Source organism: Schistocerca nitens, chromosome 2 (assembly GCF_023898315.1).
Source record: "Schistocerca nitens isolate TAMUIC-IGC-003100 chromosome 2, iqSchNite1.1, whole genome shotgun sequence".
NCBI classification, from domain to species: domain Eukaryota; kingdom Metazoa; phylum Arthropoda; class Insecta; order Orthoptera; family Acrididae; genus Schistocerca; species Schistocerca nitens.
Genome location: NC_064615.1, coordinates 459,682,599 through 459,701,254, shown reverse-complemented (window position 1 = coordinate 459,701,254; position 18,656 = coordinate 459,682,599). Strand labels below are relative to the sequence as shown.

Below are 18,656 nucleotides of genomic sequence, written 5' to 3'. Positions count from 1 at the left end.
CCAGCAGAGAACACGGACGAGAATTCAGAACACAATCCCTCCAGCTGTTGATACGGAATATCCTCAGATATGAGGTGCACATCATCATCAATGGAGAACCCGAACAACTGGAAAGCATCATAACCGAACAGGTTTTCAGTGCCCGCATTATCCACCACATAAAACGTGAGGGGCCTAATAACAGATTTGTAGGCAGTGGAAGCATCAAACTGGCCAACGATAGGAATTTTCTGCTTATTATAAGTTCTCAGATTTCGCGTAACTGGAGACAAGGGAGGGGAGCCCAACTCCAAATACGTGCGAGAATTAATGAGAGTTACTGCAGAGCCAGTGTCCACTTGCATGCGAATGTCTTTATCCAGAACACGAACAGTAACAAACAACTTATTTGTTTGAGAAAGCACACAGTTAACATCCATGTCCGAAGCCTCGTCCTCGTCGACAGGAACTTTAGGGGACTGACACACAGAAGCAATGTGGCCTTTTTTCCTACATGAATTACACGTGGCCCAACATTTTGGACACGCGGCCCTGTCATGCTGTACGAAACAACGTGGACAAGAAGGAAGTGCAGAAGGAACCTGCTTCTGTGGTTGCTGTTTTCGCTGCGAGCGTGGCGGCCCAACGCGACATTGTTGATGCGAGTGAACCGCCACCACATCGTCGTTCCCCTGGGAAACAGGCAAATTGTCCGTGTCGAAAGTTGTCTATACAGCGCCTACATCACACCACGCATCTATTTGCGCGCCAGCAGCGTGAGACACTTCAAAAAATTGAGCGATGCTTAGAACTTCCGAAAACGACGGGTTTGGCAGTTGTAAGGCACGTTGCCAAACTTCTTTTTCAGGAGCAAGCCGTAGAATAGCGTCCCTAACCATTGAATCAGCATAAGACTCATGATGAGTGTCCGTGACAAACTCACATTTTCTACTCAGACCGTGTAGTTCCGCCGCCCAAGCCCGGTAAGATTGATGGGGCTGTTTACTACACCGGTAGAACGCCACGCGGGCGGCAACAATGTGGGTGGTTTTTCGGTAATAGTTAAGACAATAAGTCACACATTTCTTGGAAGGACAGAGAGGCAGGTTCCCGCAGAGGGGCTAACTGAGATAGCAGCTGATAGATCCGTGGGGCAATCCAAGATAGAAATAACGACTTACACATAGGAGCGTCGACAACGCCGAAAGCCAAGAAGTGTTGCCGCAAACGCTTCTCATAATCCTCCTAGTCTTCAGCGGCCTCGTTGTAAGGAGGGAATGGAGGCGGAGAAGAGAAAGACAGACGATGAGTAAGCGACGTCGACAACGCCTGAATAGCAGCCGTCAGCTGCGTTTGTTGTTCAATGAGCACAGCTGTTCCATGTCTGCCCCGACACGAACACACAAATCCACAACGCAGTAAAAAAAAATATCCGACCTCGTCGCCAAAAAGTGTTATAATCTTTAATCACCAATAAATTGCGTGGATATACAAACGTAGAAACAATAGCTGGTTACATGCTACCAACTCCGTATCTGTCATTCGACTGCCGTGCCCTGACATGCGGCCGGCGCCGTTCGTAGGTAGGTGGCGCTCCCGCGCTCAGCCGAGTTGCGGAGCGCCTCTATTGCCGTTTGCGCGTACTGACGTGGCGGCACTGTTAAATGTCGTGGCACTGTCACAACACACACACACCTGGATTTTTGTACGTGTAGGCCCCATTTTTGAGGCTCATAAATTACAAAAACTTGTGTAATATAAAGTGCTTTAAGTGATTTATTTTTAAGTGTTTCGTCAGTGTTGCAATGCATGATGAGTGTGGATGTTGCCATAGGGTAGTCAAACAAGGAGTGGTATGTGTAGATTGAGGGCTGGAAATCCACTGGGATGACAGTAGTTTGGAATTAAATGGGGAACTCAAGGTTGCTCCTCCCATGGAAACAAAACTTTGTGCCCTTCAGGCTGAATTAGTTACACAAAATTTGAACTACATGGGTTAAAGGGGACAAAGATCCTGGTAAATGGGTAACAGTAACAAGTAATGGGCAAAATGGGAACAGCTCTTCAACTTAATCTACATTTGATGTTACAGTATGTAATATGTTTGACTTGTTACGTGAAGTAGGAGGGGAAGTGTGTCATGCAGCTGTAGGTCACAGTAAGGTACATCAGACTTCTAGCAAAGAAACTCAGTGTAGACCAGTACCAAAAGAGAGTAGGAGAAAAGATTCTTGCTGCTTTGCAGTAGCCATGGGAGGGGTGTAGGCCAGATGGTACAGGACAAATTAGGAACAGTGTACCAGGTCATAAGTGCTATGAAGCCAAGTGCTAGTGTTTGCCAGGTGACCGAGGTCATAGGGAATTTGTGAAAAGGTTTTGAAAAAGAGGATTAGTTTATTGTAGAAAGTGGAGCAGGGAACAGCCTGGCCAAAGACAGAGATTGTAAATTTAGGGGTGACCTGGATGAAATAGGAGTAGCAACTACACACACCTGTGCGAGTTTTGTGGAGATCCTACAGCACCATAATGAGCCTGAGTTAACACTGCTGTGAGCCATATGATAGAGCAAGCTGTTCCTGACTGAAATGAAAAAGCACATGAGTGCAGTGCTTTTTGCTGCAATTGGAAGATGGGAATATCCTAGAAATGAAATACATCTGAATAGGAGAGGGAAAGGTAGGTTGGCTGAGCTTCTTGCACATAATATACAGGGGGCCACCATCACACAAAGCAGGGTGCCTGTTGTTATGGTGTCAGAGAGAAACCTTTTTTTCCTTAGAATCGGGATTCAGGTACCATGTTTGAAAGAAGTCAAAATAACAGAAGAGCCCTACTAAATGATTAAGAATGCACAGAAAAGTTAGGTTAATTATTTCATCAAAATATTAGAAGATTGAGTAATAAGGTGGAAGAGGTTCTTGTGTGTTTGGAAAAATTAGAACGCTCTAAAAAGATAGACAATGATCTGAGCACCACATAACCACAGGGGTTGGAAAGTTATATAAAAGGTTACACTCTAGCACTGGGGTGTTCAATCTGTGTGCCGCATGTAGCTCAAAGTCAGCTTCAATGTGACCCAAGAAGTGAGCATTTAACACCCAATTGGTAAGAAAAGAAAATCTTTCCATAAAATTCTGTTAGCCACATGCAGCACAAAGCAAGTATCAGTGCGGCCCAAGAAGTGAGCATCGAACACATGATTGGTAAGAAAAGAAATAACTTTCCACGAAATTCTGTTAATGTAAAATTATGATAAATTGAATACGTTCAATCTGAAACTCTGAATTCTATTAAGTACAGTCCAAAAATACATGTCTTCTTCCAGTGTGACCCAGGTAGGCTAAAAGGTTGGGTCCCCCTGCTCTAGCAGCTTACTCCTAATATTGAAAAAGGGAACTTGTTACATGTATTAAAACACAACACAAGTTCAAGAACATTGAGACAAGTAGATTTTGTAGTGATCAGCAGATAGAAGTGTGTGCTTGTGAATTAATACTGAAAACATTTCACTTTCAGTTGTAACTGTATATTGGTCCCCAAAGGAAAATTTTGAACATTTTTTGAGGATTCCGAATTCTTTATTGTGCTATCTGTCAGAAAGCAGCAAGCAGTTAATAGTCTGTGATGATTTCATTGTAGATTTTCGGAAGGAATATGGTAAGAAAACTGATCTGGAAACCTTACTTGGATCCTACAGTTTGATCTTGGTATTCAGCTTTCCAACACAGGTGGGTAAAGATAGTAGGACACTTATTGATAATATTTCCTTTGATGAAGCTCGGAGCATGAAAGTAACTGTTAACCAAGCAGCAAATGCTCTCTCTCATCATGATGGACAGTTAGCTAGGATAAATAATGTAGTACCTTACAGCATGGATACTCCTCAGTGGAAATTTGTTAGAATAATTAATAACTCCAGGACAATTTTTTAAAGAATGGTTTACAAGAAATGACCTGGAATTAAATTTATAAGGAACCAAATGGTAATATAAAATTTAATCTATTCTATGATAAATTCGTGTAATTTTCGAAAATAGCTTTGTGCACAAGCTAAAAAGCTAGGGATCACTAGAGGGATTAAAGTATCTTCTGAAGGGAAAAGAAAAGTGTATCTGTTGGAAAGAACAAGCATAGATTCTGCAGTAGTTGCACATTACAAAAATACTCAAAATTACTAAGAAAACTCATTAAAACTTAAGAAACATGTACATTATGTCAGGAATCAGTTATTTCAGCAACCGACATAAGGCCATATGGAATGTTGCCAAACAAGAGACAGGACTTCTGGCCAAGAACAGGGTAACATCTCTGCTGAATTAAATGGAAGGGCTACAAGTGATCACTCATAGGAAGCAAATGTGTTCACTAACCATTTCTTAAATATAGTAGAAAATATGGTGACAAAAAGTTGAAGAGAGAAATTAAAGGATTCTGTTGAAAAAGCAACTCTCATAAAATTTCATCATATGAAGGTATCACACACTTCTCCCTCTGAAATTAAGAAAATTATATATTCTCTCAACAGTAAAGGCTCATCTGCATTTGATGATTTTTCTGAAGACTTGTTCGCATATAATAAGCCCTGTCTTACCTGAATTATGTTGTGCACCACTAACTTAAGGCATTCTCCAGCGAGGTTGATATACACCATTGTTAAACCCCTTTATAAGAAAGGTGATAAAAGAAGAGATGTCAATAACTACTGATGTGTTTCACTGCTGAGAACATTTTCCAACATTTTTGATAGAGTGATGCATTCTAGAATAGTATTCCACTTGACCAACAATAATATCCTCAGTAATTCACAGTTGGATTTCAGAAGAGTTGCTCAACTGTGAATACCATTTACACATTCATTCAGAAAATTTTGCAAGCCTTAGGTAACAAAATAGAACCTTTGGTATTTTTTGGTGACCTGTCTAATGCATTTGACTATGTGAATCACAATAGTCTCATAGATAAACTGAGGTTTTGTGGAATTAATTGATGGTATAGCCAACCAATGGATTATGTTGTTTCTAATCAAAAGGGTACTCAGTAATTCAACAAATGTAATTGAGAGAGATACTTCTCACTGGAGTGAAATTACATATGTGGCTTCCCCAAGGCTCATTGTTAGGTCCACCGTTGTTCCTCATATATGTAAATGATCTTCAGAGTAATATACAGCCAGCAGAATTAGTTCTTTTTATGGATGACACTAGTGCTGTAATCAATCCAAGCATACATACAGCATCAGAAGAAATGATAAACAATACTCTTAAAAGTGCCATTGATTGGTTTTCTGTAAATGGTCTCATTCTCAATTTTAAAAAGGCACAACATATTCAATTCTGCACATTTAGAGGTACTATACCAGTGATAAGTGTAACACATGGTGAGGAAATAATACATAGGATGGAAACTTCATAATGTTCAGGCGTCCATATTGATGAGAATTTAAACTGGAGAAAGCACATTTCGGAACACCCAAAAAATAAATAAATAAAAATAAAAAAGTTAGTTCAGTCATATTTGCTGTTAGAATCATTGCAGATTGTGGAGAGAGTTAAATAAGTAAGTTGGCATCCTTTGCATATTGTCATTCAATAACCCAATTCTTTTGCTTCCGAAACAGCTCTGCCATCCAAAGAAAGAGAGCATACAAGATTTAGGAAAAAGTGAAAACATAATGCATATATAAACATAAGAAATTATACCTTGAAATGAATTATGATTAGTTATGATTTTCATTCTTTTTCTAAATTATTAAAAATAATTTATGAAATGCTTCTGGTGTTTAAAGTCACATGTACAAACTAGAGGTTGCAGAAATTTGCACATTATTCATTGTCTGGCAGATGAAATTGGTACTGATAAATTAAGTTTGAATCTCTATTCAAATGTGGTGTGAACTGAACAAAGGCAGTTTTGTGTAGGGATATGCTGCCATCTTCTTCTTCTTCTTCTTCTTCTTCTTATTCTTATTTATTAAACTAAGGAGTAGTAAAGAAATTTATGTAAAAATAGAACCAGTATCAGACACAATGAACAATAGAAGACTTGTATTCTAAGGGCACCTAAAAAGGCCAGATCAAAAGAGGATAACAAAAGAATTTTTTAATGTTCCTGACAGAAACCTAAAAATATCAATCACATGAATGAAAGAAATTAAAGCAGACCAGAGAGAAATGGAAATAAAGAAGGAAGAAATAGGAGGAAGAGAAAAGTTCAGAGGAAAAGTAAAAAGTTTCAAGGGCTTCCAGCAGAAAACAAAGAGAGGTACAGGTGCAGTATGGACAGAAGAAAGAAGACAAAAACACTGACGAAGAATGAAAAACTACTGAAAAGAAAGAAAGGACAAAATAAAGAAAACAAATTATTTCATGTGGTCTGTAGTAGGCCAAACCAATAAAAAAATAACACCACCACATAGAAACATTTTTACATTCGCATATCGTTGAGCCATGCTTTTGTAGCAGACTGTTCATATTAGTTATTGTGACGTTAGCTGCTTTTATACATTTGATAATCTCACACTAATTTTTATAATGTTTATTGTTCTTGATTTCAGCAATTGAGTACACAGGAGGTGTACCATATGACTTGCTTAAACCAGTCCTCATTATTGCTACACCAGATCAGTTATTCATGCTAGAGCATTACAACCCCTACCTTATTGAAGAAACTGATGAACTGTGGGAATTCCATTGTAAGAAATCATTCCGCACAAAAGAGCGGGAAGAGATGGAGACGTGGCGAGAAATGTATATGGTGAGTTCATATAATGGTGATAAAAGTAATGTAAAGTGGATATCTCTACATATAAGTGGGAAATAAATAATTGTGCCCATCACTTTTTTCATGGAATTCTCCCCCTTTTTTAAATTTTTTTTAAAAACCTATAAAGGAATGAGCATCCATGTTATTTCATTCATAAAAAACATATGTGACCCATTGATTTTAAATATAAAATTGATGATGTGGTGGGCATTATTGATGCCAGTGTTGAAACTATACCCAGAAACATTCCACAGCTTTTCAAGTGATTGCAGGTGGAACAACTGTCTTTATTATAATTTTGTTTCTCCTGACTGTTTGGTATTTCCAGGATGATGTGCATCGGACTTACAGAAATCCTCAGAGGAAAATATATTGGTCACAATCAAATTAGGTGAGCAGGTGGTCCAACTGGGCTATCACACAAATATATCCATTGAGTGGGAGTTTTACTTTCAAACCTGAGTGTTTGGAAGACTAGTGTTACTCCCACTGCAGTTTTGGCTAAAATACTTCTCATTAACAAGGAGATGTCTCCAGTGGTGCTATTGACGTTTAAAACTATCTGTGCAGTGATGTAGGTTAAGGTCCCATGTATCACACACTGCAGCCACTCACCTTTGTGGGTCCTCATTTACGAGTAATTGATGAAAAAAAAATTCGGAATTTCTATGTCTCTCAATAGCGTTAAAAAAGTCCTATTATGTAGTCTGGTTGTGTGGTGTAATGGTTAGGATATCAGTTTCATGTGCAGGAAGTTATGGGTTTGAATCTTGGAAGGTGGTGTAAAGAGTGTGTGTGTGTGTGTGTGTGTGTGTGTGTGTGTGTGTGTGTGTGTGTGTGCGCGCGCGCGCACGCCTGCGCGCTTTTTCAAAGTGATTTAAATGTAATTTTTTAATTCCATTCTTCTGTCACGTCCTTATAATTATAATATCAACTTCTTCATTTGCTCTCATTTTTCTTCCTGTCATTCTTTCTCCACTTGAAATCTTTTTCATGTGTTTTTAATTACTTTTATGTATTAATTTCAATTTAATTTATTTATTTTTTTTTATTTTTTGTCCGCATTATTGCATTCATTATTTGTTTCAAATTTTGCCTGAATTTCATTTTACTTATAACCCCATTTTCCTTTGAAGTTTTCATGTGTGTCATTTTGCTCATTGTTGTTGTTGTTGTTGTGGTCTTCAGTCCTGAGACTGGTTTGATGCAGCTCTCCATGCTACTCTATCCTGTGCAAGCTTCTTCATCTCCCAGTACCTACTGCAACCTACATCCTTCTGAATCTGCTTAGTGTATGCATCTCTTGGTCTCCCCCTACGATTTTTACCTTCCACGCTGCCCTCCAATACTAAATTGGTGATCCCTTGATGCCTCAGAACATGTCCTACCAACCGATCCCTTCTTCTGGTCAAGTTGTGCCACAAACTCCTCTTCTCCCCAATCCTATTCAGTACCTCCTCATTAGTTATGTGATCTACCCATCTAATCTTCAGCATTCTTCTGTAGCACCACATTTCGAAAGCTTCTATTCTCTTCTTGTCCAAACTATTTATCGTCCATGTTTCACTTCCATACATGGCTACACTCCATACAAATACTTTCAGAAAAGACTTCCTGACACTTAAATCTATACTCGATGTTAACAAATTTCTCTTATTCAGAAATGCTTTCCTTGCCATTGCCAGTCTACATTTTATATCCTCTCTACTTCGACCATCATCAGTTATTTTGCTCCCCAAATAGCAAAACTCCTTTACTACTTTAAGTGTCTCATTTCCTAATCTAATACCTTCAACATCACCCGACTTAATTCGACTACATTCCATTATCCTCGTTTTGCTTTTGTTGATGTTCATCTTATACCCTCCTTTCAAGACACTGTCCATTCCGTTCAACTGCTCTTCCAAGTCCTTTGCTGTCTCTGACAGAATTACAATGTCATCGGCGAACCTCAAAGTTTTTATTTCTTCTCCATGGATTTTAATACCTACTCCGAATTTTTCTTTTGTTTCCTTTACTGCTTGCTCAATATACAGATTGAATAACATCGGGGAGAGGCTACAACCCTGTCTTACTCCCTTCCCAACCACTGCTTCCCTTTCATGCCCCTCGACTCTTATAACTGCCATCTGGTTTCTGTACAAATTGTAAATAGCCTTTCGCTCCCTGTATTTTACCCCTGCCACCTTTAGAATTTGAAAGAGAGTATTCCAGTCAACATTGTCAAAAGCTTTCTCTAAGTCTACAAATGCTAGAAACGTAGGTTTGCCTTTCCTTAATCTTTCTTCTAAGATAAGTCGTAAGGTCAGTATTGCCTCACGTGTTCCAGTATTTCTACGGAATCCAAACTGATCTTCCCCGAGGTCGGCTTCTACTAGTTTTTCCATTCGTCTGTAAAGAATTCGTGTTAGTATTTTGCAGCTGTGGCTTATTAAACTGATTGTCCGGTAATTCTCACATCTGTCAACACCTGCTTTCTTTGGAATTGGAATTATTATATTCTTCTTGAAGTCTGAGGGTATTTCGCCTGTCTCATACATCTTGCTTACCAGATGGTAGAGTTTCGTCAGGGCTGGCTCTCCCAAAGCCGTCAGTAGTTCCAATGGAATGTTGTCTACTCCGGGGGCCTTGTTTCGACTCAGGTCTTTCAGTGCTCTGTCAAATTCTTCACGCAGTATCGTATCTCCCATTTCATCTTCATCTACATCCTCTTCCATTTCCATAATATTGTCCTCAAGTACATCGCCCTTGTATAGTCCCTCTATATACTCCTTCCACCTTTCTGCTTTCCCTTCTTTGCTTAGAACTGGGTTTCCATCTGAGCTCTTGATGTTCATACAAGTGGTTCTCTTATCTCCAAAGGTCTCTTTAATTTTCCTGTAGGCAGTATCTATCTTACCCCTAGTGAGATAAGCCTCTACATCCTTACATTTGTCCTCTAGCCATCCCTGCTTAGCCATTTTGCATTTCCTGTCGATCTCATTTTTGAGACGTTTGTATTCCTTTTTGCCTGCTTCATTTACTGCATTTTTATATTTTCTCCTTTCATCAATTAAATTCAATATTTCTTCTGTTACCCAAGGATTTCTACTAGCCCTCGTTTTTTTACCTACTTGATCCTCTGCTGCCTTCACTACTTCATCCCTCAAAGCTACCCATTCTTCTTCTACTGTATTTCTTTCCCCCATTCCCGTCAATTGTTCCCTTATGCTCTCCCTGAAACTCTGTACAACCTCTGGTTCTTTCAGTTTATCCAGGTCCCATCTCCTTAAATTCCCACCTTTTTGCAGTTTCTTCAGTTTTAATCTACAGGTCATAACCAATAGATTGTGGTCAGAGTCCACATCTGCCCCTGGAAATGTCTTGCAATTTAAAACCTGGTTCCTAAATCTCTGTCTTACCATTATATAATCTATCTGATACCTTTTAGTATCTCCAGGGTTCTTCCATGTATACAACCTTCTTTTATGATTCTTAAACCAAGTATTAGCTATGATTAAGTTGTGCTCTGTGCAAAATTCTACCAGGCGGCTTCCTCTTTCATTTCTTAGCCCCAATCCATATTCACCTACTATGTTTCCTTCTCTCCCTTTCCCTACACTCGAATTCCAGTCACCCATGACTATTAAATTTTCGTCTCCCTTCACTATCTGAATAATTTCTTTTATTTCATCATACATTTCTTCAATTTCTTCGTCATCTGCAGAGCTAGTTGGCATATAAACTTGTACTACTGTAGTAGGTGTGGGCTTCGTATCTATCTTGGCCACAATAATGCGTTCACTAAGCTGTTTGTAGTAGCTTACCCGCGTTCCTATTTTCCTATTCATTATTAAACCTACTCCTGCATTACCCCTATTTGACTTTGTGTTTATAACCCTGTAGTCACCTGACCAGAAGTCTTGTTCCTCCTTCCACCGAACTTCACTAATTCCCACTATATCTAACTTTAACCTATCCATTTCCCTTTTCAAATTTTCTAACCTACCTGCCCGATTAAGGGACCTGACATTCCACGCTCCGATCCGTAGAACGCCAGTTTTCTTTCTCCTGATAACGACATCCTCTTGAGTAGTCCCCGCCCGGAGATCCGAATGGGGGACTATTTTACCTCCGGAATATTTTACCCAAGAGGACGCCATCATCATTTAATCATACAGTAAAGCTGCATGCCCTCGGGAAAAATTACGGCCGTAGTTTCCCCTTGCTTTCAGCCGTTCGCAGTACCAGCACAGCAAGGCCGTTTTGGTTATTGTTACAAGGCCAGATCAGTCAATCATCCAGACTGTTGCCCTTGCAACTACTGAAAAGGCTGCTGCCCCTCTTCAGGAACCACACGTTTGTCTGGCCTCTCAACAGATACCCCTCCGTTGTGGTTGTACCTACGGTACGGCTATCTGTATCGCTGAGGCACGCAAGCCTCCCCACCAACGGCAAGGTCCATGGTTCATGGGGGGGGGATAGTGCAATAAGTATTTAGGTTATGTTTTACATGTTTGTATGACTATTACCTTGCAAAGAACATTGCACATCTGGTAACAAAAATACATTCTTGACAACACAGCACAAACATAAATACATTATTTTGTCTTTTAACTGATAGATTGGTATTTTCAAATAATTGAATATTATAATAGATAAATATAATGAAATTCATAGACATAAAAATTCTGATTGGAAAAAGAATGATATAAAGAAAAAATGAAACAGATGAAAAAGTTCATATGGTGATTAAAATGACATGACAAAGAAATAGGAATAAAAAATATATTTAAACCAATTAATTGAATAAAAATATTGATCAAAGTAATTTTCATAAGGATTTAAAAATAAAAAAAAAATTATGCACCTGATGGGATTCGAACGCCTAACATTGTACTTGTGAAGTTGTTATCCAATCCATTATACCATGCAACCAGGCTATATAATGCAACTCTTAATGCTGTTGAATATCACACAAAATTCTGAATTTTTTTCCTTCAATTACTTGCAAACAAGGGCCCACCAGGGTGAATGGTTGCAGTGTATGATACCTGGGATCTTAACCCACATCACCATATAGATAGTTTCAAAAAGTTGATCCAATGGCTGGGAACCTCTCCTTGTAGGAGAGATTCATCATAGTATGAGAGTGGTGTAATTTTTGCAGTGGTATACTTAGCTTCAAATCGTCCAGTCTCCTCCACCAGTAAAGTCCATTACGGTATGTATATTGCAAATTTACCTGGATTTTGAATGTGATGAAAACTTGGATGTAAAAATAATATTTTCCAAAACAATGATGAATCCTTTTAACAGCATATGTATTTTCCGTAAGCATTTACAAAGATGTTCACACATAGATTGTTTTCTACCGACATGACTGACAAAACAGCTGTCATTACTTTGGCCAAACTGTCATTGACTTCAAGTGCTTTGCACCACTCAATATGTACCCTACCTTAACAATGTATGTTCTTTGGCCTATTGTCAAAAAAAATTACATTTACTATTTAGAATGAAAAGGTAATGATTTACAGCAAACTGTTAGTACAGTTTTTAAGGCAATAAATGATGATTCATTCTGTCAATACATTTTTAAATATTGTTCTCTTGACTTTTGTATGGAAATTTGGTTATGAAGTTACTGTAACACTTTTTTTTTTTTTTTTTTCCCGTCAGTCTACTGACTGGTTTGATGCGGCCCGCCACGAATTCCTTTCCTGTGCTAACCTCTTCATCTCAGAGTAGCACTTGCAACCTATGTCCTCAATTATTTGCTTGACGTATTCCAATCTCTGTCTTCCTCTACAGTTTTTGCCCTCTACAGCTCCCTCTAGTACCATGGAAGTCATTCCCTCATGTCTTAGCAGATGTCCTATCATCCTGTCCGTTCTCCTTATCAGTGTTTTCCACATATTCCTTTCCTCTCCGATTCTGCGTAGAACCTCCTCATTCCTTACCTTATCAGTCCACCTAATTTTCAACATTCGTCTATAGCACCACATCTCAAATGCTTTGATTCTCTTCTGTTCCGGTTTTCCCACAGTCCATGTTTCACTACCATACAATGCTGTACTCCAGACATACATCCTCAGAAATTTATTCCTCAAATTAAGGCCGGTATTTGATATTAGTAGACTTCTCTTGGCCAGAAATGCCTTTTTTGCCATAGCGAGTCTGCTTTTGATGTCCTCCTTGCTCCATCCGTCATTAGTTATTTTACTGCCTAGGTAGCAGAATTCCTTAACTTCATTGACTTCGTGAACATCAATCCTGATGTAAGTTTTTCTCTGTTCTCATTTCTACTACTTCTCATTACCTTCGTCTTTCTCCGATTTACACTACTACCTACTGTAAAACCATTAATTACATTTTGATTTCATGTTGAATTTTATTCTTGACATTAATTGAGGTATGGTACAAAATTCCAAAATGGAATTTCATGTTAAAGTTCGGGATGATAATTCATAGTATCAAAATGACTGAAAATCAATAGTGTTTGCATCAGAATGTTGGAGAATTGTTAATGAAAAAGTTAATTACAACTGATTTAATTGATTTTTCATTAGTGTAATGATACATAATGTGCACAAGTCACATTAAATACATCAGATGACTGATAAATGTTCCAAAAGTCTGTTTTTAGGTAAGTTGAAATTTACGAATTCTCCTAACATTTCTAGGGGAGTATAATAATGCAATTATGAGAATGAAACTATAAATTTTGCTGAAATTTATGACACTATGTTAATTCACATTATCAGGTTTTATAATTAATTATAACTTCCTGTTAATTACAATTATGTGATCTGAAATAATGTTAATGAGGTTGATCCAGTATATAAGTGAACCATACAGTTTAATTTGCTGATAGAAACTAAGAAAAACCAGGCTTTTGTAACTTTGGTCCATTACATATTGTGGATTGGGTTATATACAATCTGGTAAATTTTTATTGGTATCGAAGTATTCATTAACTACCCTATAACTTGTACTACTACAGACTGGGGATCGTGGCTACAATCAGACTCACACATTCCCTTAAAGTTTTTAGCCCAAAAGCAAGCCATCTGGACCATGCGTCATGTTAATTCACTAAGCCCCTGTAATCATGTATTTAATGAGTCTGGTGTTTTTTTACTGACAGTACAGTACCTCTACTGGTTTCAGGGTTTGTAGTTATCAACATGAACAGCTTTAAAAGTACATCATTTTCCTTTCACAGAATATCAGTCAAAGAAAAAGTTTTAATGTTGTGGACACATCCTTATCTACAATTTAAAAAAGTATCCAGTACTCTGTAAAATGCGTTTTCACTTGACATTTACAAGAGTCGAGAGGTATCGTTGATAACTGACCATGGGTTTTGAAATAGAATTCAAAGGCTTTACTACTACCAATCTCATTCTGTTGCACATAAGAATGGTTTAGTTTCTGTTAATTATGTTTTGGGATGCAACTCAATAAAATGAATTTAATAGAGACAGTACTGTTTATTTAAATCTGCTTGATTAAGTTTTTGGAATTGGTAACCACTTACATTCAGTAGAAAGTGCAAAAAGTTCATGCAAAAAGGCTTCAGATTTTTTTTAACGTATATGAGCATTTTATATAATTTTCTAAATTTTTCCAGGTAAATTTCAGCATACCTGTTACTAATAAGAGATGAGAAATAATGTCCTCATTTATTGATGTTTTCATTCCTGTTTTCTTTATGGATTTTTGTAGTTTCATGTTTAATTAATCTGCAGGGTGTCCAGGCTAGAGCTATACATTAACAAATGTTTCTAATGAAAGAACTCGACATTTTATGTTGTTGGGTAAATATGCAGAGACACTCTCCAAGATGTGATTCTCACCGTTTCATAAACAGTGCTGAGTCGTATGGTGCATGTGCACAAATGTTTACTGTGCAATTGGCAGACGTACTCATGACAGCCAACATGTGAATGCCACAATGAAAGGTGCAGTATGTGCTGTAGTTAACAGAGATAAATCCTTAACAGAGTTAAATCCTTAGCATATGTCTAGCAGCGTGCAAAAAGTGTGGAATGTGGATTCTCTCACATGTAAATCCATTTATCTGTGGGCTTGATTTCTTTGTGAAAGGGAAGTTTGATTTCAAATGCTGGAAAAATTTTAAAATGCATATGTGTTACGAGACTGTGGACACAAAGCATTCACTAGAAGCCTGTGTAAATTCATTAGACAAGTTAGTAGAGAACTAGTCATACCTCATTCCCTTGCTCCATGGTGCACTGTCGAATATGGGGAAGTGAGGTACCAGGAGAAGTGCTTGAGTACGAAAGAGAGACACCAAAAGTTGTTTTTTAATTATTATTTTAACTTTTTAACTATCTCAAAATCTTGACAGTTGACAAACTATGCCATTCCAACAGGATGGTGTCCCACCCCACTATCATGGGGGCATTACCACATTTTCCCCTTGAAATGTTTCCTGAGTGTTGGATCAGAAGGGAGGGTGCCATAACCTGGCCCCTTCCATCTCCCAATCTGATTCCACTGGATTTCAGTGCATGGGGATTTATCAAGGACATTATTTACAGCACAAAGGTTCAAGATCTGGTAAATTCAAGAAAATGGATCTACGCCACAGTAGAGGCCATAACATGTGTCATGCTTATGAACACGTGGCAAGAAGTAGAGCTACAAGCAGTGCCAACATTAAACTATGCCAACATGCACAAAAATGTTTGAGCCCCCATGTACAATGTTGGACAAATAGTTATAGTAAACCTGAATAGACAATGAAACACAAACAAATGTTTTTCTATACCTCTAGCCCAGACATCCTGCATTTTGTTTCTTTTAATACATGCATGTCATGGTATAATATAATCTGTGATGTTGATCATTGACATGGATATGCAGTTCAATAAAAGTAAGACAGTAAAATGTGTGTTGATTCAGGGCCATAATGAATGCCATATTTTCTTTCTGGAATGTATACAGGCCTCACATCCAAATTAGGGTACAGTGCACCAACTATTCACCAGTTATTACCAGTATACAATAGACAATGAATCTCAAGAGCGTCATTCCCCCTGTAATCAGTGATAAGTTTCTGCTAGCACACAGCTTAAAATGAAAACACTGGACAAGTGATCCATTGCTTCCCGCGAAGTTATCAATGAAAGGTATAAAGCCAGTAAATGAGTCTGCAGTCAGTTTAACAGACTTTATTTATAATAATTTAGACTGAAAGTTACAAATAAAATACCTGAGAAATGTGTCCCATGTTCCCCTTTATCTCGAATTCTGTTCTTGTGGTATTATCATAAGTGGTTTGCATTTAAAGGTCCTTATTCTTCTCATACTTTTGTCAGAAGACCCAGAGAAATTAATGTGTAATTAAGAGGTTGTCCAGAAATTGCAATCACCAACTGAATTTAAAATTATTGGAATGTATGGGTCAGCTGCTTAGTTTTTGTTTTAGTTCTCATTATTGATGTGTACCACACAGTTGCTTTTCAGTTGGGAATAAAAGCACACTGAATTTTATGTAGGTACGAATGTTTGCTGCCACCATCACAAAATAATTATTGTTGTAAAACATTCAATCTATGAAATTATAGAGGTAGACTGCCCAGTTAGTGATAGTAACTGACATTAAATGGGAGCACCACAGGTAACCCAGAAGAGTCTTCCCATTACTGTACCACCTCCACAGCCTATAGAGTTAATCTTCCATTTATATGTTGTTACTTCCTGTGTTTGCAAGTGCAGACATTGGGAGACTGTAAATTGCAAATAATAGTGTTGCTTGTTACAAAATCTATTCAGGAAACAACTGAACATACATAAAAATATTTTTATTTAACTTACAGATGTTGTAGTCTTTGTCTCTTCAAACTACACACTGCCTGTATTCAAATGCTTGTCCCAGCAGTTTTCCATTTTGCCCAGAAATCCTGGAAAAGTCCCTTTTGATTATGCTGTAGTATGTATGACAAATTCTCCTTAATGTCATCAGTAGTGTCAAAATGGTATGTTTTCAGTATGTATTTTAATTTTTGGAACAAGTTAAACTTCATGGAAAGAAGCCTGAGAAGTATACTGGCTGAAGACAGCCATTTGTTTTTTTTTTGGCACAAACTTCTTCACTTGGCAAAGGCAAGTGTGCAGGAGCATTTTTATATAACCTAAGAATCACAAGTTGTTTTTCTGAAACAGTGCTCTCTTTTTGTTATTGCATTTTACACAATAAATCGTAATGATGTGGAATGAATAATTTTGCGTTCAAATCACAAATTAATTCGTATGCATGGTTACATGCTGAACATTTCTAGAAAGAAGAAAGCAAAAAGATTTATAGATGTGTGTTAGTGGTTCCTACCACCACCTTTTTCAATTACAATAATAGAAATTCTTCCACGGAATTGGAGAAGTTGTCAAGGAGAAACTTTCTCAGTTTGTTGTCAAATTTTACTGTGCTGACTGTCACACATTTTATATCAGTGGAAAAGCGATCAAAATTTTTTTGTTGCAGCAGTGTACACCCATTTTTGTCCAAAAGACAACCGTAGTGTGGAGTAATGAATGTCATTTTTCCTTGTGGTATTGTACGAGGGTGGTTTGAAAAGTTCTCGGAACAACCACGAGAGGTCAGTGCTAGCGCAACGAGTTGTTCTTGTGATATTCATTGGACTGTTGCCTGTAAATACATGCCACATCAGTGCTCTTGGAAGGGAGTTGTGGCGGTGATGTGACTCTGTTATTGTTCCCATGTAGTGATTTGCGAAGATGGAAAAAAATAGAGATTCGAGCAGGGTTTAAGTACTTTGTAAGGAAAGTATGAAAGCAAAGGAGATTCATGCTGATTTCCAGAATACGCTGGGGGACTCTGTTCCTTCATATTCAAGTGTTGCCAAGTGGACAAATGAATTTAAATTTGATGATCCGCGCAATGGTCAGCCAAGACATGTCTCTACTCCAGAAATCATTACAAAAGTGCACAAAATGGTCATGGAGGATTGCTGATTGAAAGTGTGTCAAATTGCTTACTCTTGCCAGATGGCATCAGAAAGGGTACATCACATTTTAACTGAAGAAATAGAAATGAAAAAATTATCTCCAAGATGGGTGCTGCGACTCTTGACGCTGGATCAAAAACACATGAGAATGGACAAATTGGAACAATGTTTGGATTGTTTTAGGAGAAACGAACAAGATTTTTTGTGCCAGTTTGTGACCACAGGTGAAACTTGGGTGCACTACTATACCCCAGAGACAAAACAACAGTCAGAGCAGTGGAAACATGCTGATCTGACAGGAAAGGTCATGGCATCAGTTCTCTGGGAGCCGAAGGCGATTCTGTTTGTAAATTATCTCTCCACTTGGCAAACAATTACTGGAGAATATTATGCTAACCTCCTGGACCAATTTCAACAAGAGATACATGAAAAAAGGCCGGGTTTAGCTAAGAAGAAAGTCATCTTCCATCAAGACAGTGCGTGCCCGCACTCGTGCTGTCACCATGGAAAAATTACGTGAACTAAGGAATGAATTTTTGCCACACCCACCTTATTCACCTGATACGGCTGTCAGACTTCCATCTCGACCAAAACTGAAAATTTTTTGTGGTGGACGAAGGTTCACTTCGAACAAAGAATTGATAGCCGGACTTGAACATGTTTTTGAGCAACAAAGACTTTCATTCTTAAAGATGAGTTACCCCTGAACATTGTTCCATATGACATTACTGAATTAAAATATGCCATCTTACTGATTTGTCTCTCCCCAAGATTTCCAATGATTCTAAGTGCAAATGTGGCTGAACTAAGTTGTTTTAGGAGTTCCATAATATGTTTTCTCCAGTTTAAATTCTCATCAATAGGGTCACCTAAGAATTTTGAAGTCTCCACGCTTTTTATTATTTCCTTACCACGTGTTACACTTATTGTTAGTGTAGT

The 18,656-nt window shown here is 38.0% G+C and overlaps 1 protein-coding gene across 2 annotated transcripts in view; it reads left to right on the top strand.

Moving 5' to 3' along the window:
* The window catches only part of LOC126236348 (transcription elongation factor B polypeptide 3), a 168,731-nt gene that overhangs the window by 74,049 nt on the left and 76,026 nt on the right, over window positions 1-18,656 (top strand). For both annotated transcript variants that reach the window (XR_007544898.1, XM_049945580.1), the window contains exon 6: window positions 6,533-6,732. Coding sequence is in view for 1 of the 2 variants with exons in the window: in XM_049945580.1 (XP_049801537.1) it covers window positions 6,533-6,732 (200 nt within the window). In the remaining variant the exon portion in view is untranslated. The remainder of the gene's footprint in view (window positions 1-6,532; window positions 6,733-18,656) is intronic.